Below are 24,005 nucleotides of genomic sequence, written 5' to 3'. Positions count from 1 at the left end.
AGGTCATGACCTCCACCTGCGGCAATAAATTAGGGAAAAATCGCTTCCTTACATGGAGGCAATTAAGAGAAAGAAGGACATGCTTTCTAATTGGACTTCTTTTTTTTTTTTGCGGTACGCGGGCCTCTCACTGCTGTGGCCTCTCCCATTGCAGAACACAGGCTCCGGATGCTCAGGTTCAGCTGTCATGGCTCATGGGCCCAGCCGCTCCACGGCATGTGGGATCTTCCCAGACCGGGGCATGAACCCATGTCCCCTGCATCGGCAGGCGGACTCTCAACCACTGCGCCACCAGGGAAGCCCTGGATTTCTTTTAAAGTAGCACAAGAACCATACTCTCCCTCCTTCCCCTCCCCCTAAACAATTCAATCCTAAAGCTCCGGTGGGCAGAGCCAGGAGGCCTCCCCCACCCCCGAAGCCCTGGGTGGGTGTCCCAGGGCTCAGAGTCCCCGTGGAGGGAGCGGGGACCACGCAGAGGTGAGAGTGGTTAAGAAACAGACACTACAGACAGAACTTGGACGAATCAGTCAATAGGTCGAGGATCGTGGAAGCCAGGAAAAAGAGAAAATACGTTACAATATTTTGTTTCTATAAAAGAAGATGGAAAGGAACTTATCTACGCATCCAGTCGTTAACAATGGTTATTACCTCTAGAAAGTAAAACGGGAAAGAACTAAGAGTGAGGAGCTAAGAGATCTTCACCCTTAAGTTTAATTGCTTTATGTGTTTAATTGCTTATGTGTTGTTTTTTTCCAAACATTGTGTATCGTTTTCTACGATCAGCTTATAAGAACATCAGCTGAGTGGAGAAAGCACCCAGGATGGCCACCATGTTGCCAGCCTCCTGCACGACCCGGTCTGGGTCACATCCCCGCCCCCCTGCCATGCCCTCACCTCTGGTACCCATATACTTAAACACACCCCAGCCATGTGAGTCCTGCCAACTGCCCTCCAGTCTAACTCTGTCTGGAGGGGAGGCTCCACTGGGGACCACCAGCGCTCTTGAGGTCACAGCAGGAGGGCCATGAACACAGGAGTCTTGTCCCCTGTCCCAGTTTCCCGCCCATGACCAAAGCAATAGGGAGAAGCCTTATCGGTACGAGAAACCACAGAAGGACACCATCCACTGGCCAGAATTCCAGAAAGGAATTTCTGTCAGAGGCAGTGGAGACAGGAGCCAGCTGTAGGGAAGGATGGGGCATTACAGGGTTTTGTTTTTGTTTCTGTTTTTAACTTTTAATTTTATATTAGGGTATAGCCGATTAACTATGTTGTGATAGTTTCAGGTGACTCAGCCGTACATATACGTGTATCCATTCTCTCCCAAACTCCCCTCCCACCCAAGCTACCAGATAACATTGAGCAGAGTTCCCTGTGCTGTACAGCAGGTCCTTGTTGGTTACCCATCTTAAATATAGCAGTGTGTACGTGTCAATCCCAAACTCCCTAACTATCCCTTCTCCCCACCCTTCCCCCCGGTAGCTATAAGTTCGTTCTCAAAGTCCATGAGTCTGTGCATTACATGTGTTTGAGTAGACCTGGGGCAACTCCAGCAGTGCCCCAGGGAAAAAGGGGGGCTGCGGGGATGCACGGAGACCCACTGATGCCGTTTCCAACGCCCAGGCACATGAGCCAAGCAGGAGACCTGAGGTGTTCCCACGCCCAGCTCCTGCGGCCAGCAGAAACGACACCAGGTAGGGGTGTGTGGTGCTCAACCTTGGCCGGCACAGACCGCTGCCCCACCGCACGCCTGCAGCCCAGGGACGGGAGCTGCCGCTGTGACTGCCCTCAGCCCCGCCTGGATTTCTCCCTCTGCACCCCAGGCCTCAGACCCAGAGCCTGGAAAGCACATGGATCCCTTTCCTTCTCCCTTTGCTGGGCCTCTCTCTAACCTTGAAAGGACCTGTGTCATCTTTGACTTAAATAAACCAGTTCAGGGAAGCACAGGCTCTGCTTAAAGATGAGCGTTATGGACTAAACGTTATCTTCCTCCAAATTCCTATGTTGAAGCCCCGAACCCCCAACGTGACTGTACTGGAGATGGAGACTTTGTGCGGGTAACTTAAGGTTAAATGAGGTCAGAAGAGTGGTGCCTGATCCAACAGGACTGGTGTCCTCATAAAAGGAGACACCAGAGACCTGGATCTTACTCTCTCCACCGTACAGGGACACAGCAGGAAGATGCCACATGCATGCCAGGAACAAAATGGCCCAGCACCTTGACCTTGAACTTCCAGCCTCCAAAACTGTAAGAAATAAATTTCTATTGTTTAAGCTCCCAATTTATGGTATTTTGGTAATAGCAGCCCAAATGGGCTAAGACATAAGTATTCTCATGAAGAAAAAAATAAATTTAACCCAATGAATAGCATAAAAACAAACTGATGAAGAAATATGAAGCATTTCCACAGATCCTGGAGTAGAAGATAGAAAAGAAAAAAACAATGATGAGAGAAAGCTGTGACGTGAGGACCTAACCTACACTTAAGAGGAGGGAACCCCAGAAAGCAAAAACAAAACAAGGCAGATGCAGTGTTCAAAGAGATAACAGAAAAGTGTTTCCTGAAGTAAAAATATGCCTAATATAAGTCAAACACAGAGAGCAGGAATGGAAATATACGATAGTGACAGTTGGGTTTTTTTTTGTTGGTGGTGGTTGGTTGGGTTCTTCTCAAGGATAGGGGGCAGGAGATCTTTATAGGCTGAGAAACAGGGTATCAACAAAGACAAAAATTAGGCTGGACTCTTAGACTATTCCTCTGCAACATGAAATTTTTTTTAAAAAAAAGCAAAAGACAAGTTGTTATTTTCTGAATGAAAACAAAATAAAAACATTTTCAAATAGGCAAGAATTCAGAAAGTGCCTCATGGGTATTAAACAACCACTAATATCCCTACATACATAAAGAGCTCTCGCAAATCAATAAGTAACTTCGCCTTCGTACTTTCTCATACTCCGGGATGAGACTCGTGCTCTCGTCCATGCCTTGGCCCTGCTGCTCAGGAACGCCTGGCATCCCTTCTGTATTCCGGCAGGGACTGGAGTCTGACGCTCCACACTTTCCTCCTGCCGTGAAGACCTCTTACTTAGATGGCTCAGCATTTCAAAGGCCTGGGGACCGAGTGGAGGCAACGTTTCTCCGACCACCGCTCCTTTCATGTACACCCCTCTGAGCTGGCGTTCCAAAGGCTGAAAGCCAGCCCAGACCCACCTCTCCCCTACAGCCCACCATCACGACCACCAGGACCTGAGCCTTCTGCCACTCGGCTTCTGCTCCCTCTCTGCTCTCTGAAACAGCCTCTGTGCCCACCAGGATCATCTCGCCCGTCACCACACACCCAACCTCACGCCACTCAAACGCATTCCCTCGCATTGTACCTAGGCCCTTGATGACCTGGTCCCCTGCCTCCTCGTGGGGCCACCCCTCCCCCATCCTAGACACACATGGTCCTTGGCTCTTCCTAAGACATGCCTGGCTCCCTATTGGTCCTGAAGCTCTGTGGTGCATCAGCTGGCATGGCCTCCCTCTGACCTCTGCAATGCCCAGCTCAATGCCCACCCCCTCCACGACCCCTGTCCCAAACCACCAGGCTAGACGGGGTGTTCTCACGCCAAGGCTCTCAGCGCACCTGTTCATCAGAGCCCCATCAGATGGCCATTTAGCTGGACAATTACTCAAGGGCAGAAGTGCCCTTCACTTCACCACCCCTGGTCCCTGCCCAGGTTCTTGGCCAGTGGGGGTAATGAGTGATCAGGTCACGGTCACTGAACGCCTCTCACAATATCCTTTTACTCTTTTGCTGTTCAGGACGTTGTGCACCTGGGCTTTCAAAGTCTGGAGCGCCTCCACGCAGGGAAAGCTTCACGCCCTGACACCTGACGAGGTGGACGTGTGTGAGCACAGCCCTGACACCTGGCTAAGTTTGGGGGGTTTTCTGCCTTAGGCTTCTCGATTGAAAAGCAGGTGAGCACAGACTACTTCCCGTTATGGGGACAAAACTGCAAGATGCTGAGTCTCTGCTTCCACTGGGCTCCGCAATCAGTCACCCACGCTGGATTAGACACAGGGGCCTGTGATGCAAGACAGGACAGGGAAGTCCCCCTTGGGTGGCAGTGGCAGAAATTCCCTTTCCACAGTCAACACGCTGTGTGGTTTGGGGCATTTTCTGCAGCGTCCCGGCCCTGAGTCTGGTTCTCAACAACTCTCAGCAACGGTGACCCACATTCTTTAATAAACAAACGCCTTTTCTTCCTAACTCAGCCAGAAGTAGCTTCTCTGCTGGAAACTGAGAACCTGAGTGATGCAACAGACGTAATTTTGACGGCCAAGAATTTTGAAAGTGGTCTATTACAAACCCGGTTAGTACCACAGTTACAAAGGAAGCGCAGTTCTGAAGGGATGAGCACAGTTTCATGTTTGTCCCCAAAATGTCTGAGTACAATTCCAGAAGAGGAGAGCTGTGCACAGGGCACTTGGCAATGCTGGCATAAGGACCACCTCTGGAGATGAACATCCCAGGACGAAGTTCACTTACCCTTTACAAAGCGCTCTCACTACCAGCCTCACCTTGTTACACTGATACACTCTCCGCAAGAAGTCCCTGGTTTCCTTTACATCCCCAAGCCAAGTGCAAGGTTACCTCATAAACACGTCCACTTGTATACATTCACTGTCACTAGTGCCTCTTCCACTCATGAGCTCACCAGCACCTCCCAGATCCCGGGAGCACAGGGTGGGGTGCAGTGCTCTGGGGTAGGGGACGTGGAGCTGGCTTTCCGGGGCAGCTTCATGTGGAAAGGCTTCGGGCAGTTTCAGAGCTAGCTCTGCCCCACGCTGAGTCCTGCACTAGTGCGTAAACTGCACTTGGAACAGACAGCAGACCTGACTCCCTACTAGGTCTATTCCTTTTGCTCTCACCTTTGTGCTCTGTCGCCTGTGCTTAGTCATGCTGGCTCTGCACCTTTTGTAAAGGAATGTTGCCTCTAGCCTGAAATATACAGGAGAGCTCGTTCTCCAGGCCCTGACCTCTAAAGGTGTAACGCTTTTCCATCCACATAGAGATAAAAAGTTGCAAAACAGAAAACAACTGTCTTGTTGGAGGTTTATAGGAACATTGTGACCAGACCTGCTCAGACAGCTGCAAGAACGAAGGATTCTGGCAGGAAGAAGTTTCCCACAACCAGCCACACCCCCTCCCCTTTTAGTATAAAAGAAGCCTGAATTCTAACTCACGGAAGACGGTTCTTTGGGACACCAGTCCACCTGTACCATCCTCTTGGTCTGCTGGTTTTCTGAATAAAGTCACTGTTCCTCACCCTAACACCTCACCTCTGGGTTGACCAGCCTGTCATGCAGAGAGCAGTATGAGCTTGGACGCAGCAACACACTGTCCCAAACACACACAGAGAATGTCACCCACCTTCAGCCCTTTCCTTGTCCCTCTTAGCAGTAAAGCACGACCTCTGATCAACTACATCCTTCTGCCGTCAATCTCAGGAGCGAGGTCAAGTGCAGCCCCCAGCACCACTGCCTGGGAGGGAAGAGAAGCTGGGTCTTACCTGCCTGTGCAGCCGTGATTAGGGCCGTGTTGCCCTCGCTGTCCTGCCAGTTGACGTCAACGTGGGGGCAGTCTGCTAAGACCACCACAGTATCCACAAAGCCGTGGTAGCAGGCAACAATGAGGCCGGTCTAGAAATGAAGAGGGAAGCAGGTCAGAGGGGAAGAGCAAGCATCACCACCCAACAGCAGCGTGCATCCCCTGCCCTGCTGGGCACGACGGGCAGGAGTGAGGTGAGAACCCACTCCGGGTTCTCAGCACCAGGTTAGAGCAGCTGGCCATGGTCCATTCGCAGGTGTGTGCTGAGCGCTGCGAAGAGCGAGGTGCTGTGCTTGGAAATTCAGGGACAAAGACCCCGCCCTCGGAGTGTTCTATTCTAACGGGAGGAAGAGGCATCAACTACAGACCTAAGATGTAAGTGTGCTATAAAGTAGACTGGATCAGGGCAGTTGTGAGCCCCGGGGCCATGCGGCTCAGTCTGGAACAGGTGCTGGGGCGGGCTCACTGAGATGGGGCGCTGGGCACAGACCGAGGAGGTGGGGGAAGACGCCAAGGGGACCTGGAGGGGGAGGGGCAGGCAGAAGGCCACGCCTGGCTGCCCAGGGACCAGCCTGGAGGCTGGTGACCACAGGTGGCCTCAGTGGCCAGGGCAGGACTGGAGTTTGCTCTGAGCGAGATGGGGAACGTTTGGGGCAGTCCGCTGTCAATAGTTTGCATCAATTCTGACTGCTGGGTGGAAAACAGACTCTAAGAGTGGGAGCACGGAGACCAGGTGGGGCTGTGGTGACCCCCTTTCCTGGCACACAGCCCCTAAAACCCTCAGAGTTTGCTTTTTGGATGCTAACGAGATGACTCTTGGTGGCTTCAGGATGGGGGCTGGTCTCTAGGAGAGCTTATTAGAAGGTTAGATCTTTAAGCTCCACTGCCCCTCTCACCCGTACTCCTACCTCTGGGGTGGGGAGGAGAGGGTAGAAAACTGAGTCCAAGGACTAATGGCCAATGATTTAATAGCTGAGCAAATCATGCCTACTTAATGAAACCCCAATAACATCCTAAACAACGGGGTTCAGAAAGCTGCTGGGTTGGTGAACACACAGAGGTGCCGGGAGAGAGCATGGAAGCCCCGCACCCCTCCCCCATGCCTGGTCCCGTGCTTCTCTTCCATCTGGCTGTTCCTGAGTTACAGACTTTATAATAAAGCAGGAGCAGGATGTAAAGCACTTTCCCAAGTTCTGTGAGTCGTTCTAGCAAATTACTGCACCCGAGGAGGGGCTGCGGGAAACCCCAGATTTATAGCCAGTCAGGCAGAAGGTGGCCCGTGGGCCCTGTGACTAGCATCTGAGCTGGGGGCAGTCTTGGGGGACTGAGCCCTTAACCCATGGGGTCCTTGCTGATTCTAGATAGTGTCAGAATTGAATTGAATTGTTAGACACCCTGCTGGTGTCGGAGAACTGGAGAACTGGTGTGGAAAAACGACATGGATTTGGTGTCAGAGAAAACCCCAACGCTTGACATCGGGAAAAAGAAAACACCACAGGGTGTTTTTTCCTGCAGATGCTGGACAGGTGATGACAGTGGTCATCATGCACCAGGAAGCAGGACGAGAACCCCACGTGCTGGCACCCTGACCACAGATCTCTAGCCTCCAGAACTGTGAGAAATAAATTTCTGTTGTTAAGCTACCTATTTTACGGTATTTTGTTATAGCATCCCAAGCTGATTAAGTCACCTTGTAACAAAGGATTCAGGGAGATCCTAAAATTCAACCCAGGGTAAGAATTCAAGATCCAGAGTTAATGATCAAGTGACCCTGAGCCCTGCCAGCTGCACCCACCAGCGCTCGGGGACGCAAACCTTAAGTTTAGGGCAATCCCACAGTGGCCCAGCTCTATTTTTGCCAGATTTTTAATAAGAATGTAATTGTTCATGGAATGAGGAGAGGGCACGGGCAACCCCTCACGCTTATTTCAGTAAGGCTCCTAGTTGCCTGCCCAAATATATTAAATGTCAAATATTAGAATTTTTAAAGTTTTAGAGAATACCATTCATTTTTTAACACTGACATGCATACTACAGCAAAGTGAACTGTATAATTCTGTGACTACAGTAAAGGCTATCTAATACCTTCCTGCTTGTGCATTCTTTGAAATAGGTCATTCTATCTACAGAATGAAATGTTTCACAACAATTTAATTTTAAGGAGAAACAAGCATGGAGTCAGCCCAGGCAGGCTCTACTTCTAAGCTTTCAGTGTCTCTGATAACCAGAGGTCACTGCCCCCAACACCTGCATCCTCCCAGCTAACTTGTCAACTCACTGCTGCATAAATGGTCCAGAAAACTTGGGATTCCCCACATCGTAAATGCTGCAGTCTCGCTCTGAGTTTCTCTGGATGACAGTATTTCTCGAATATTCTACAATCGTCTCCTGACTTATAAATGAGGTATGTTGTACAAAATGTAGCCACTTCCTTTTTATATAATTCCACAAGGAGCTCATAGTTACTACAGAAAAAAATCCAGAAACATAGATTAGAAAAAAAATTTTCAGTCTGGACACACAATCTCACACAGACACACACACAGAGACACACACACACACCCACACACACACACATTTTTTTTTAATTTTAAACCAAAACACAGGATTATTTCCTATATGTCTGTCAGGAATATACAGCAACATCTACCAATAAAAGTAATTCTGCGTCAACATTTCCAGCGGCTGTGGGGTATCATACATATTGCAGAAGCTTAGTTATTTAATGGATCCCTATTCTTGGACTCTGAGATTTTTTTCCTGTTTTTCTCTATTATGAGTCAAACCTGCAATGAAAATTCCTAGAGCTGAGGCTGTGTGCATATCATTTCTTATTTTCTCAGAGGACATTCTTAGAAGCCGTATTTCTGGATTAAAGGAAAGAGTTATTCTGAGAGTTTTTTTAACACATATTTCAAACCCACCCTACAGAAACATCTCAAAGGACATCTACTTTCACCAATCCTGCCAACCCAACCATTAGTTACGGATTCCAGGGAATTCCCTAGTGGTCCAGTGCACTTTCACTGCTGAGGGCCCAGGTTCAATGCCTGGTCAGGGAACTAAGGTCCTGCAAGCCACGTGGTATAGCCAAAAAAAAAAAGGATTCCGGTTAAAAGGAAGACTTCCCTTTGGCAGGTAATAAATAAAGGGATGCTCTCCAGGGCTCCTGGTTCCTGGTTCTTTTGGAATCAGCCTCACCTCCACTTCTTCCTACCCCAATCAAAAGGGGGTCTGTTCTGAAACCACAGCCCCTTCCAGCCCCTAAGGTAAGCCTTCCCTAAATGTGAAGTAAGCCCCTTCTGATGGCGGCCTTGGAAATCTTAGCATAACCTTAGGTCAGAAATGAAGATTATCAGGAAAAAAAAATAGATAATGCAATTTAAGGGCTCAGGATAAAATGGTATTGAACACAGAAGTAGTAGCTCTAGGCTCCACAGAGACTTCCCTTACTACTAAAAATCATTACCTTTATCACCTATTTTCTGGGAATCTGTTCCAAACGACTGACATTTCTATTTTTAAAACTAGTGTTTAGCTATAACTTAAACTCTGTTTTGGCTGGGTCATCTTAGTGCCCCCGACAGGAAGCTGGGAGGGGAGCTACCATCTTTAGCAACCCCTGACCACGGCCTCCCAAGACCATTCAACAAAGGACCTGTCACAAAGGAAAGTACTGTCCACCCGCCGAATTGTCAGAAGCCCACTGGCACGTGGTTCCCTGAAGCTACAGACAGTTTATTTTTTAAATTACAAACAAAGCATTCATGAGAATAAAATATTATTATTAAGGGAAAAAAAAGTAAGCTACCTACAAGTGGAAGCCCCCATTTAGCGGTCAGCTGGAAACTCTAGGCCCTCGAAATACAGCCCTAATTTTCAAAGCCTACATACGGTGGAAAAGTCAGAGCAATGATAACGGAATAAAGTTGAGATGTTTCTGCTTAAAAATTGTAAGCATTTGTACATGAAAAACCAAAGATAAACAGACCAAAGCCCTATTCCTTGTAGGAAGAAAGGATGATATAACACTAGGATTCTAACAACATCATTTATTACATTAACAGATGAAAGGGGAGGGTGAAGAAAGAAGATCATCCTCTAAGTGTGTTAAACCTCTCAATACACACACACACACAGACACACACACTAGCAAATGCACGGAAACATCTGGAAGGATTGCACCAAAATACTGAATTAGCATCCTCTGCAGAAGAAAGGGGAATAGAGGTCTGTTAGTTTTATGTGTACCCAGATATTTGGTCAAACGTTACTCCAGGTGTTTCCGTGACAGTATTTTTGGGATGATATGAACATTTAAATCAGTAGATACTGACTAAAGCAGATTACCCTCCATGGCGTGTGTGGGCCTCATCCACTCAGTTGAAGGCCTGAACTGAAAAAGAATGACACTCCCCCCCGCCCCCGCAAGCAGGAAGGAATTCTCCTGGCAGACTGCCCTTGGACTCAAACTACACCTCTCCCCTGGGTCTCCAGCCTGCCAGCCACCCTACCGATTTTGGACTCGCCCAAGCTTCCACAATTGTGTGAACCAATTCCTTAAAATAAATGTCTCTATCCCCCTATATACAGAGATACAGATATAAATGGACAGCTATGGATAAATCTCACTAACTATATAGCTGTATCTCTCTAAAAATCAATATACGTATCTATCTAACCACGTGTCTCTCTACATGTCTATAGATACACACACACCACACACACACTCTCTACTGGTTCTAGCTCTCTGGAGACCCCGGATTAATACAGGGTAGTTGGGGAAGGAACACTTCAGAGAACTAATTTCACTTTTCACTCCATTTTGGTACCATTAGAATTCTTTAAAACAAAGCCGTATTCGTGAGGAACTTACACGACTTTACTTCACAATGAAAAACAAGAAAGCAAACACGGTGTTTAACAACAGTCTCATGAGGAAATACAGTTTTATAACAACAACTGAAAAAAAGAACCATCTGTGAAGAGGGGAGGGGGGCAGTGGGCAAAAGAAACAGATTGAGACGAACAAGGGGGAGACTGCAGCACCAAGACGCACGTACAAACCCCACAGCCATATGGCACAGTAATAGAGTAATCCCCTGACCATACAAAGAAACAGGACAGTGCCCATTTCCGACTGTAAGGAAAAACTCCACCATTCATTGTATAACTTTTAGGTCCAGAACCGAGAGTACACTCAGCTACTTGAAAATTGATGTCTATGCCTTTCTCCATAATAATACCACCGACGGGGGCAGGGAAAAGTTTATGTGACTTTATGAAAGAACTTGAGAATTCTGGTCTTCTTAAGCTACACCATATTTCTAAAAGGTGACCATGCGTCACCGCTGCTGTGGGCATAATTTGTTGGGTAAAATGTGTTAGCCATTGTTTCGATAATCTCATTTATGATTAACCACCATGACAAGAAAGTAAATTCCAGGATGAAAATTTGATCTATGTTGGTTACGGCCAGGTCCCCAGCTCTGAGAACATAGCTGAGCTGATATATACTTGTTGAATAAATGAACGAGGACTAGGGCTTCAGTAAAGTTTCTTCCTAGATGGTAAGTGGATCTGAACTTTGCACCATCGCATTCAATGGCAAGGGCATGGCCGGGACCCTCTGGGCAGCAGGCACTGCCCAACCCCGGCCTGGCACGTACACTTACGGGCGTCACTCCTGCACATTTGGTGGAAGGCCAAAGAGCCCAGCAACTCTCACAGTAACAATGCCTGAACTTGCGGACCTTAAATAATTCTCATCGAAACTATCACTCTGTAAATGTGGCTTTGGTGTTATGTATCTCATAAAACATTTTGCAGGGAGTTCCCTGGTGGTCCAGTGGTTAAGGACTCCACGCTTCCACTGCAGGGGACCCGGGTTCCATCCCTGGTCAGGGAACTAAGATCCCACAGTGCCGCACAGTGCGGCCAAAAAAACCCCAACAAACAAAACAAACAAACCAACAAAAACACTTTTGCAGATGTGTGTGACAGGACGTTTTACTCTGAGGATTGTTTCCGGGTTCCTTGAGACATGTTTACAACTGGGATAGCTGATGAGGTCAAGGGGCTGATGGGAGGTAGTCAGCAAAGCCCATAATCTCAGGAGGACTGCTGGTGAGCCTGAAAATCTGTCAGACAGACATAATAAAACAGCTACTAGGCTGGCCTTCTAGTACTAAGACTGCAGCAAAGTTTCCCTCTGTTAACTTTAAAGACGATGCAAATTAATACCGGGACTTAAGAAAAGGATATTCCACTGGGGGATGAAGATCGAATCCAGCATGAAAATAAATTATACCATTTGATCACAGCAAATACAATGGTACAATTATACCATTTGGTCACAGTAAGAGGGATGAGGTCCCCATGAGGGACTGGATTCCTGGTTCAGCCTTGCTCTGTGATGCAGACACACAGACCAGCGCAAGACTGACTTGGATTTTCCATTCTGAAAGTCTTTTGAAAACACCTTCCGACCATCTAATTAAGCTGTTCTCCCACTGAGATTCTAAAGGGAAGGGGTATCTTATAAAAGCCTTAATAATTCTATTTTCCCATGACATCAGTTCATTATTTCAATGTATTACAGAAAAAATGGTGGGTAATGAGGCTACAAGCCCAGCTCCACAGGTGGAAATCCTTTCCATGGGCCTAACCTCGAATGATCGTGAGAGAGGGCGCCCCCTGTAAGGTGGAGAATCCTAAAACACGCGGCTTGTGAGGAAGCCCACCATTGCTGGTCTTCAACATTTCACTGAACTATGAAATGGTGTTGTGAAACCCTTCCCGGCTGAGTCAGGGCTGTCGAATGAACCCAACAGCAAAGCCCAAACAGCAGACTTCCCCTCTGCAGTGTCTCCCCAGGCATTCAGATTTGCATGCAATTTACATGCTATGACATCTAGTTCCCTTTGAACACACACAAGACTCTTGGAGGTGTGATTTTTAGTATCTTCAGCTGGATTACTCTCTGCAATATGCCATTAGAAGTTCAGAGGGTGAAGGGCATGTCCAGGTCTGGTGAGGAGCGGTTGGGCCTGGGGGTGACCACTTGGCCAGCAGGCAGGTCCCGAGGGGTCATCGCACTGCAGGGTGTGGCCAAGCACCTCTCAGCAGACAGCTCACAGTGAGGAACCCCACGGAGCATCCCATGTACACCTTGTGCAGCAAACACTTACCATGGGCTGAGCTGTGCCAGGGCCCATGTCGACACTGGGGAACCAAACAGAACCAGGCACAACGCCTAATCACGGGCTGGCACTGGATACTACCGACCCCGCGGCGCACTTCAGCAAGCGCGCAGGCGTGTTCATCGTGGAGAAAAAAATCCAATATTGAAGAAAACTAAAACAGAAAGTAATATAACAAACACCCATGTTTCATCGGCTACAATAACAAAAGCTAATATTTTGTCATAATTTCTTCAAACTTCTGTCCGCAGTCAACATTCCAGAAGTAATTCCCTCATGTACCTTTCTCCCCAGAAGCAACCACTATTTGGTGCTGATGGGTTAGCCTTCCTGATTTTGCTTTTGATTTTTTACTCTGCATGCATGCATCTATACACAATACATAAAACATAAAGTACTATTTTGTAGTTTAAGTATTTATGGAAAATAGTATTTCCACGTACATGTGAGCCTGCAACTTGATTTACTCAGTGCTGGACGGGTGATCTTTCCACATCGTGACTAGTATAGTACCTCTGCGGGTGGGTCCCTCATGAGTCATTTATCCCTTAAACTTACGGACATTTAAGCTGCTTCCAAATTCCCCCAATTGTAAATATGGAGCCCTGGAATGAAAACTTTGATCTGTATCTCCTGATGCACCTAGGCTAGGGCAACCTTGGAATCCGTGCCTAGGTCAGAGTTTCTGGACCACAGAACTATTTTCCTTTGGGGGCCTTTGATAGCTCTTGAGTTTGAGTGGCGGTCCCCTGTATTGTGAGACGTTTAGCTGCATCCCTGGCCTCTACTCACTAAAGGCCAGCAGTATCCCTCACTCTCATTTATGACAACCAAAAATGTCTCCAGACATTGCCAAATGTCCCCTGGGGGGCAAAATCGCCTCTCCGGTGAGAACGCTTGTGGTAAGTGGACTAGCTGTGGGTAGAACATGTACCAAAATGCTCTCCAAAGTGACTGCAACTACCTAGACGCCCCCTTCAGTGTGTGAAAGTTACAATTCTCTTCATTCTCATCAATACCCAGTACTGTGAGTAAACAGCGACTTTTCAACCTTCACCAACTGCATGCGTACACATTGTTATTGTGTTTTTGACTTGCACTCTCCTGACTAGCAGTCAGATTGCAGATCTAATCAATATGTGTATTGGCCAACCTCACTTCCTCTTCAGTGAATAATTTATGTCCTCTGCCCAATTCCTATTGGCTTCTTTTCCTTATTGATCAGCCTGAGTTCTTTATATATTCGCGGTCAGCACTAACCAACAGAAATATAACGGGAGCCACAAATGTAAGCCACATATTTAAAATTTTCTGGTGGCCATGTTAAGAAAAGCAAAAAGAAATGGGTGGAATTTATTTTAATAATGTAATATTTTATTTAACCCAACATGGCCAAAATATTAGGATTTTAACATGTAATCGACATTAAAATTTTTCATGAGACACTAATGAAACAATAGGTCCTAAGAAGATGCCCTAAGACGTGCTTAACTTGCCAGGAATAGGCTTTTGTCGCCTAGAAAGGGGCAAAGGGAACTGCTGTGGAGAGCTGTTGCCTCAATAATGTCAAGCTATAAATAATAAATGAACTCAGAGTCTAGCAGCAAAATAAATAGTTGGAAGCTCACCACCTAGTGTGTTTTGCTGTCCTGAGTAAGCCTTAGGATTCTTCCAAAATGTCGTTATGGACATTCTCCCTTCTCTTTCACTTACGCTATCGTTGGCATGTAGAGGGTGCATACTCACCCAAGTATGTGATGGGCCAGGAAGGAGCTGGTGAAGGCACACAACAAAAACTAGATACACAACAAAAACACAAGGACAATCGGTTGTGGTCGTTGCTAACTGTTCCCACATTATCTACTCCTCCCACCACATGGTAGAATTGCGTTTATCACTCCTTTTTGACCTCCGACTGGACTCTCTGATTGGCTGGTGAAATGCAAGCAAAATGGCATGTGTCAGTTCCAGGCAGAAGTTTTAAGGGACAGTGCAGGACATGCCACATTCCCTTTTCTTTTTCTGCCTTGACTCTCCCTGAAGCTGAGAGCCGGAATGTCTCTCTCTGAGCCTGGGTGTGTGCAGGCATGGAGTCCAGAGCCCCACCATCACCTCCAGCCAACCCACAAGAGCGTGAATGAACAAGAAGCAGGACTTGGTTATTTTAAATGCCAGAGATTTGGGGCTGTATGTTATCACAGTTAACATACCCTATCCAAACATAACATTATATAATATGCATAGTAGTGTATATTTATAAATGTGTCAATAGTTACTCTTTATTTTTTCCTTGGAAAGAACTGTTCTTTAAGATTATGTCTTTGCTACTTGACTGGGCATAAAACTTACTTTCCTTTATAAAAATGACAGGGATAGGAACTTTAGGGTTATCTTTTAAATTTCTTTCTTAGCTTGAAAAATAAAAATTTGGTAACCATGTCATGCCACATATTCCAAAAATATCTTACACGAGGCCAGTCCACCCACCGGGGAACCACTGTTCCATGGGTACCATTTAGTGCCTGAGCGTGGTTGCCACCCAGGGCTTCTGAACTAAGTCCCTATGGTTGGGTTCTCCCCAGAGCCATCCCTTGTCCCTACTCCTGCCTCAGTTTCCTTGCCTCCGAGCCTCTGCAGGTCGTGCACGCACCTCTGCCTGGGGTGCCCTTCCTCCCACCCTCCAGCCCCCATCACCCAGCCTGCCTGTCGCATGTCTGATTCTCCTCCACATCTTGGTTCAGCCCTTTTCTACCCATCTTCTGATGCTCTCATTGGGCTGCCCTGCACACTCCACTCCTCACTGGGAGGTAAGCTCCAAGTGGAGAAAGACCACATCTTTTTAACTTTTCCCCAGTGCCCCATGTCTGCAAGACACTCAATAAGCATTTACTGAACGAATGAAACGCCCCTGAGATGTGTCAGAACCTCCCACCTCGAGCAAGTACTCAACTTACTCTGAACCGAGGTGCTGACACACGATGACATGAGCTCTGGGCTTTTTATCTTACTTCCACCTTCAAGTAAGGAAATGACCTGAGGTCCCAAGAAAACCTCAAAGAAGACAGTTGCCTTTAGTGTGGTAAGTAGCGCTCTAAGCTGGTGCTTTTGATTTGGGACTGAATAATAATAGGCATGAAAACAACAGCTGCATTCAAAGAAAACGAAAGCCGTCGGAAGGATTCATTTTAGGGACATCAAAAGTACGTCAAGGGATCTGTACCTGCAAAAGCCTGAAAACAACCCAAATATACTATACGTGGAGATGACGGGCTAATGAAACACACACTCTATGTGGCACTATGTCACCCCCAATAGGAATGAGGCCAAAATGCGTGAGCTGATGTGGAAAGATCTTCACAGGGTAGCATTAAGTAAAAATAAAAATAGCCACAGGTCAGAACAGTGTACATTCAGCCCTTCGTATCCACGGGTTCCACATCCTTGGATTCAACCAACTGCGGATGGAAAATATTTGGGGAAAAAATTCCAGAAAGTTCCAAAAGGAAAACTTGAATTGCTGTGTTCTGGTAACTATTTACATAGCATTTACGTTGAATTAGATATTATACATAATCTAGAGACGATTTACAGTATATAGGAGGGGGACTTCCCTGGTGGGGCAGTGGTTAAGAATCTGCCTGCCAATGCAGGGGACACGGGTTCAAGCCCTGGTCCAGGAAGATCCCACATGCCGCAGAGCAACTAAGCCCATGCGCCACAATTACTGAGCCTGTGCTCTAGAGCCCGCGAGCCACAACTACTGAGCCCGTGTGCCACAACTACTGAAGCCCACGTGCCTAGAGCCCACGCTCCACAACAAGAGAAGCCACCACAATGAGAAGCCCACGTGCCGCAATGAAGAGTAGCCCCTGCTCGCTGCAACTAGAGAAAGCCCACACTCAGCAACGATGACCCAACGCAGCCATAAGTAAATTAATTAATTAATTAATTAAAAAAATAATAAAGTACATAGGAGGATTGTGTAGGTTGTATGCAAATACTACATGATTTCCTATAAGGGACTTGAGCACCCATGGATTTTGGTATTGGGGGGGGCAGTCCTGGAACCAATGCCCCTCGGATACCAAGGGACAACTGTGTGTGATATGACCTCTTTTTGTGTGAACTTCTAAAATGTGTGCATGGCTCCTGCAACGGCACTGTTCATAAAAGATCTTTTATTTTTCTGAAAGAGGATATAAGAAATTTAACTGGCCACCTTCAATCCAAACACTGTGAGAGAGGAGCCTTCAAAGCTGTATTATGTATTTGGGATCTGTTTCAATGTCCTTTCGAGGCACTCACTTTTTTTTCATTATACAGATAAAGTAATATTGGCAGTGAGGTTACAGAGGATATTTAATTGTTATTCATGCTTTCCTGCTTTAAATAAAGAGATGCCTAATAAACTGTTTTAAATAAAGAAATAACAAACATTACTAAAGATAAAACATATACAATTATATCAGCAGAATTCTTTGAGCAGCAGGGCTTATCTTTAGATTAGAAGTAGAATAAATTCAAGGTTGTCATAATTCAAAATAATTTCCCTATGGATTAAATTTTGCATAAAATGTGAATTTTACTATCACTGGATTTATAATCTTAGATTATTAGTGATTTTAGGAAACTACTTTGTTCAACTATAGTCTCTTTTCAAATCCAGTTTTTTATACACACACACACACACACACACACACACACACACACACATCTCCAAATACTTCTAATTCTAATTCATTTATATACTCCTAATGCAAAGGGTATATAATCTCAGAAGATTGTCTAATTTTCCCAATAATGACTGTGAGTTTCAGATAGTCCCCTTACAAGTATTCAGTGTTGGAAAACCACACCTGTTAACTAACAGCTGACCTGAAGGCAGGTCAATTGTCATCAATAATAACACGTTCCTCTCACCATTTTATTTACTTAATCTTTTTGAAGTCAGCCTTGGAATTTTTACAATGGATACACAAAGCTCAACAGAGACCTTTAAAGAGAGAGAACAGTTGGAAGAGCAAACTATAGAAAACCAAATAGAGCAGAAACCACCCTCCCCGATGAGAACGAGCTCCCACGGGGTGTGCTGCCCTAGCCCCTATCCACACACCAGGGGCCTGGTCTTCCAACCCTAGGCAAGCCTTCAGCTCATACAGCCCCAGCCAACATCTGACGGCGACCTCACGTAGAGACCTTGGGTCAAAACTGCCCAGCCAAGCTGCCCCTGAATTCCTGAGCCTCGGGAACTGTGAGTGAAAATAAATGCTAATTGTTCTTTTAAGCCACTATATTTGGGGGTGATGCCATGCCGCATTAGATAAGTTAACACAAACACCAGCAAGTCCTAAGGATAGACTATCCAAAATCCAGTCACAGTCTTCTGAAGCCCACAGGTACTGAGACAAGTTATTTATTTATTTATTTATTTAACATCTTTATTAGAATATAAATGCTTTACAATGGTGTGTTCGTTTCTGCTGTATAACAAAGTGAATCAGTTATACATATACGTATGTCCCCATATCTCTTCCCTCCTGTGTCTCCCTCCCTCCCACCCCTCCAGGTGGTCACAAAGCACCGAGCTGATCTCCCTGTGCTATGCGGCTGCTTCCCACTAGCTATCTATTTTACATTTGGTAGTGTATCTATGTCCATGCCACTGTCTCACTTTGTCCCAGCTTACCCTTCCTCCTCTCCGTACCCTCAAGTCCATTCTCTAGCTGGTCTGCGACAATTTATGTTAATACATTCATCCTGAGAACTGGATCCTTGGATTCAGGTTGAATATATGCTTATATAAAGAAATACATAATTAAATAAAATATACTAGCATTTCATTAATACTCAGCCATTGAAGAGCTACTACTAGATATTATGCTAGTTACAAGAGAGATATAATTAATGCTACAAAGCAGCTAAGGAAACTTTCCTTTTGGGCTTAAATCAAGACTCATTACATTCTCAGAAGACGTGAGAACAACGCTATTTCTTCCTTCTTTCAAAAATGTTCTCCTTTTGAAATTTAAAAAAGTTAAAGAACGTGTTCTTATTATATAATCTTATAGGTTATCAAACATTAGTAAAAATGAGGTATATAAAGAATTTCAGTCATGAGGAAAGGCTTAACTTAAAAAATGAAAAATATATGTACTTAAACTAGCCTGCAAAATTCTGCATCAACAATGCATGAAAAAAAAAAAAAACTAGTAAGAAATGCACCAAGATTTCAGTAGAGATTGATTCTGGCTGATGACATATAGGTGACATCTTTTTCTTTATACTTTTCTGTAGTAAAAAGTCCCATGTTTCCTATCATGAACTTACTTCGATTTAATAATCAGATAATTTTAAATTTTTAAGGAAGCAAAGTTCTGATAAAGCTTCCCAATCTCCTGCTTGCAGTAAACGGCAAGTTCACAGGCTGGGAGGAAACAGTACAAACAAGAGGAAGCTGCTGCTTATCCCCTTCCGGAAAAAAACGGGGAGGGTTTAAGTAAGTTGACCGTCCAGCAAGCAATCAATAAATGAAAAACAAATTGGACCTTTCAGGGTCTGTAGATTATGATCAACTTTATGAATTTCTTACAAAAACCCTCCATAAAGTTTCAAGAAAGAAATCCAAGTTGTCTATTCTGTTGGCCTCAAAGAATTGAAACCCTTGCTGATGTTTAACTTACTCCAAGTGCTTCTCACCCCAAAGCTCCCATCCAGCTGCTCTGCCGCAGGCTCTCAGACAACGGGACGTTCTACTCATGATAATAAAACTCTACAACTGTTTTTCAAGGCCATTTCTTCCTCAAATATTAGGTCTGTAATGCACAGGTACTGGGTTGGGTCACACAGAAGGTGGCATCCCTTAGTACAATCCAATCCAATCGATGGAGGATAAACAACCTGGGTAATTATTCCCCCAAACCATCTACCTACTGTGTTCTGATTGGTTCGGGGTCGACCCTGGCCACTCAAAGTGGGGGTCGCTGGGCCAGCAGTAAGCAGTATCGCCTGGGAGCTTGTTAGGAATGCAGACCCTTGGGCCCCAGCCCAGACCTAGTGAGTCAGAGCCTACATTTTCACAAGCCCACAGCTGGTCTGTAGGACATAAAGTATGAGGGCCCCTGGGGCACAGGCTGGGGCTCTCCGATGGACGGTGATGGTTGCTATCACTACACCTGGGAGCCTAGGGTACAGACTTCTCGGTCCCATCTTCCGGGATCTCAGAAACAGAGCTCAGCTTGCTTTTCCTGTTAATTTTAGTTTTGATTGGTTTTTCTTTTCATGGGGAGGTGTGTCCACTTTCTTGTCATGCCCAGTTCCTGTCATACATGTATCAGATTCTCACCTGGTCCTGGCCCAGGTGCCAACAGTACCCTCTCAAACGCCCCCTGAGTGGTCTTGTCTGCCACCTGCTCCCTGATCCCTCACCCTGAGTCACCCCTGGTCTCACCAGGGCGAATCGCATCCTCTTGTCTGGGCTGGGATGGAGAAGTCACAGAGAGAATGTGAGATAGCAAGATTTTGTGGTTTGTAATTTGCCTTATAGATTGACTCTTAGCCCTACAATGTATGTAATAGAACAAACGCAATGGAAAGCAGGGTCCCAGGGGAGGGGGGTGGCACTGCTACCAGAACTCCCTCTCCCCCAACCGAGCATTCGGTCTCCATCCAACAAGCTGGTACAGATGGTCCACAGGTACCTGGGCTGGGTGTTGAGAAGACAAAGATGAACTTTGGAATCAGACAGTCCTACCCCTTAGGACATTCAGCCTGAGGAAAGAGACAGGAAAGTCAACAGTGATGACAAGCCTTCCCACAGGGGACAGAGGACTGGACACAGGTCCAGGCTGGGGGAAGGCACCCACCCAGCTAGGCCTGGTCAGTCAAACAAAGGCAGGAATCCCAAGGTGCCAGGGAGGACGGGGACGGTGGTCCAAGTGTCAGACAAGCAAAGGCTGGGAGCTGACAGCTCCTGGGGAATTGGGGAAGTTACAAGTAGATTCACCTGGCTGCCCACACAGGCGGGGAAGATAGCTCATGAAGTCCTAAGGGTTGACATGGGCTAAGGAGTCTGAATTGCACCTGAAGCTAATGGAGAACCACTCAAGGTCTTAAGCCAGATGTGTCATGAGCAGACTTTCCTTCTAAAATGCTGCTTCTCAGGTGAGAGGAGAGGTGGAAGGGGGGAGCCTCCCCATTTTCTTCTTTCTATTTCCAAAATAGTCATTAAATATGTGCCCTCCCCACTCGCCTTTTTAAACTGATTTGGCAACTCCTTTGTGATTTAAGATGTAATTGAAACTGACATCTGTCTGTCTGACTCATGGCTGTCAGGGCGGACAGCTTCAACAGAACATTCTGGGCTTAGGGCTGTCTGTGCTTCAGGTGTTCCTTAATGTCTTGCAACTTGATTTTCTCTTTAATGTAAAAATTTTAATTATAACCTTTCCAAATGTGAAGGTTCTTGATATCCTTAGTCATCAGGGAGATGCAAGTTAAACCCACACTGAGATACACCCACCAAAATGACTGAAATTAAAAAGACTGACAATACCCAATGCTGGTGATGGTTCGGGGCTCCCCGCAGGTGGGAGTGTACAATGGAACAACCATATTGGAAAACTGGCAGTTTCTAATAAAACAGACCACACGCCTACCTTACGATCCAGCAATTCCACTCACAGGTATATTCCCAAGACAGATAAAGTCTATATCCACATAAAGGTGTATACAAGGATGTTTAGGGAAGCTTTAAATTGCAAACAACCCAAATATTCGACATCAAGAGACCGGATAAGCAAACTCTGCTATATTCAAACTTAGAAATACCACTCAGCAACCAAAAAGAACAAAATCCTGATACAGGCAACAATACAAACAGATCTCAAACTCATTACATGGAACAAAATAAGCCAGACACAAAAAAGTACGTGCTATTTGATTCCATTTAATGAAATCCAATGACGGACAAAATTGATCTATGGTGATAAAAAAAAAAACAGTGAAGGGGATTACTATAGGTGAGAAATTTCTAGGGTAATGGAAACATCATATATATTGATCTGGGTGATAGTTATATGTTTATATTCACCTGTCAAAATTCATTGAGCCGTACCCTTAAGAGTCATGCATTTCTCCGTGTGTAAACTGTATCTCATAAAACACAACTTCACCAAAGATATACAAATGGCCAAAACCACCATGAGATACCACTTCACATCCTAGAAGCCTACCAGGATGGCTCCAATTAAAAATAAAACAACAACAAACAGAAAATAACAAGTGTTATTTCTCCACAGGGAAACCCGTGGAGAAATTGGAACCCTTGGGCACTGCGGATAGGAATGTAAAATAGTGCAGCCACTGTGGAAAACAGTTTGGTCATTACTCAGAGAGCTAAACATAGAATTATCATATGATCCAGCAATTCCACTCCTAGGTGTACACCCAAAGGAATTTAAAGCAGGGGCTCAAACAGATATTTGTACACCTGTGTTCGTGGCAACATTATTCACAATAGCCAAAAGTCAGAAACAACCCAAGTGTCCGCTAACAGATGAATGGATAAACAACGTGTGGCTCGCCCATATAATGGACTATTATTCCTTTAAATTGAGTAATGAAATTCTGAAACATGCTGCAACACGGATGAACCTTGAAGACATTACGCTAAGCGCAAGCAGGCAGACATGAAGGGACGAATAACGTATGAGTCCATTTGTGTGAAATATCTAGATTAGGCAAATTCATAAAGACAAAAAGTAGATTAGAGGCTGCGGAAACTAGGGGGAGGAGGGCATCGGGAGGTCCTGCTTAATGGTTATGGACTTTCTGCTTGGGGTGATAACCAAGTTTTGGAAATAGATAGCAGTGACGATTGCACAAGATCATGCATGTAGTTCATGCCACTGAATTGTAAGCAGGTTACCATGGTTAAAACAGGGATTTTACGTTGTATATTTTCCACATTAAACTAGTTCACGGTGATAGAAATCTGAAGGGTGGGGCCTGGGGAGAAAGACTAAGAAGAAATTTAACCATGGTGATAAAAATGCTTTTTATCTTGAGCTGGGGGATGGTCGCACAAGTGCATGAATTTGTCAAAAAATCATCCAGGTGTCCATTCAGAATCTGTTATGCGCTTTACTGTATGCAAATTGTACCTCACTAAACAGCTATGACCACAAAATATGGTTAAAAAGCAACAAGGCATTGATAGCGCTGGGAAGGGTGTGGCGAAGGAAAAGCAGGGCCAGAGGTGGGAAACCAATTACAAGCGTCCTCTCAGTCCCCCAGGTAGACATGGCTCCACGGAGTAAGGTGAGGGCCTCGGGAGGCTGAGAGGGAAGCCAACCCCGAACTCATGAGGCAGAATAGATGCATGGATGTGGGAGGGGACGAAAGGACAGGGGAACGGCTTCTGACCTGGGGGCCTAAGAAAATGTCAGCCCTCTGCCAAGCAAAGAAACACAGCAAGAAAATCCAGGACTCTTGGTAAATAAATGAAGGCCCAGAAATCTGCAGCCAACTAAAGGAAACACCCCAGGGACACACAAGAAACATTCAACTTGAATCAGAGGTTCACAGTAGAAAGTATAATTTCCAAGGGTACTGGTGCATATGAAGTCGTTTTGTTGGCGTGTTTCAATTTGTTTCTTTCTGCCCAGGAACAAGTGGCCTGACTTATGCCAAAAACAATGTGTTCCCCAGGTACATGCAAAACAGGATCACCGCAAACTCTCCCATGAGTCAGTGAACACAGTTCCTTTTGTACCAAGGAACAGATCTCGGGACCCCCCTCCCCTGCCCTGGCAGCCTCCACCGCCTCCATCCTCGTTTCATACCTCATACCTGCCTGTCCGGTAAGAAGGGGGAAAAATGAACAACGGGCAGATTTCCAGCATCATAATCATCCGGATGGTGGCAGCTAGAAAAAACGGGACAAAATATCTCCTGGGGGTACAGGGATGAGCCCAGAAAGGCGGCATCGCAGGCAGTGATGAACCTCTGAGGATCCGTTTCACCTGTGGAGGGGCCCGTCAGGACAACCCCGCCCGTGGTGCATCCTGCCTCCCAGAGCCCTCTTCTGAGACATCCTTCCCCTCAGGCGTCCGAGCCATGACCTCTCTCCCTCACCTACTCACTAACCGCCTGCCCTGGGTTGAATTGTGTCCCCCCGAAAAGATATACCCAAGTATACCCAAGAGA

General features: G+C 45.9%; 1 protein-coding gene across 5 annotated transcripts in view; it reads right to left on the bottom strand.

The window, feature by feature from the left end:
• Nucleotides 1-24,005, bottom strand: part of ANKRD33B (ankyrin repeat domain 33B) — a 91,766-nt gene that overhangs the window by 39,495 nt on the left and 28,266 nt on the right. For all 5 annotated transcript variants that reach the window (XR_012330627.1, XM_019951083.3, XM_019951081.3 and 2 more), the window contains one exon: nucleotides 5,561-5,690. Coding sequence is in view for 4 of the 5 variants with exons in the window: in XM_019951083.3 (XP_019806642.1) it covers nucleotides 5,561-5,690 (130 nt within the window). In the remaining variant the exon portion in view is untranslated. The remainder of the gene's footprint in view (nucleotides 1-5,560; nucleotides 5,691-24,005) is intronic.

This window comes from Tursiops truncatus, chromosome 3 (assembly GCF_011762595.2).
Source record: "Tursiops truncatus isolate mTurTru1 chromosome 3, mTurTru1.mat.Y, whole genome shotgun sequence".
NCBI classification, from domain to species: Eukaryota; Metazoa; Chordata; class Mammalia; order Artiodactyla; family Delphinidae; genus Tursiops; species Tursiops truncatus.
The sequence above is the reverse complement of the archived record's forward strand: the minus strand, read 5'-3'. Positions and strand labels throughout refer to the sequence as shown.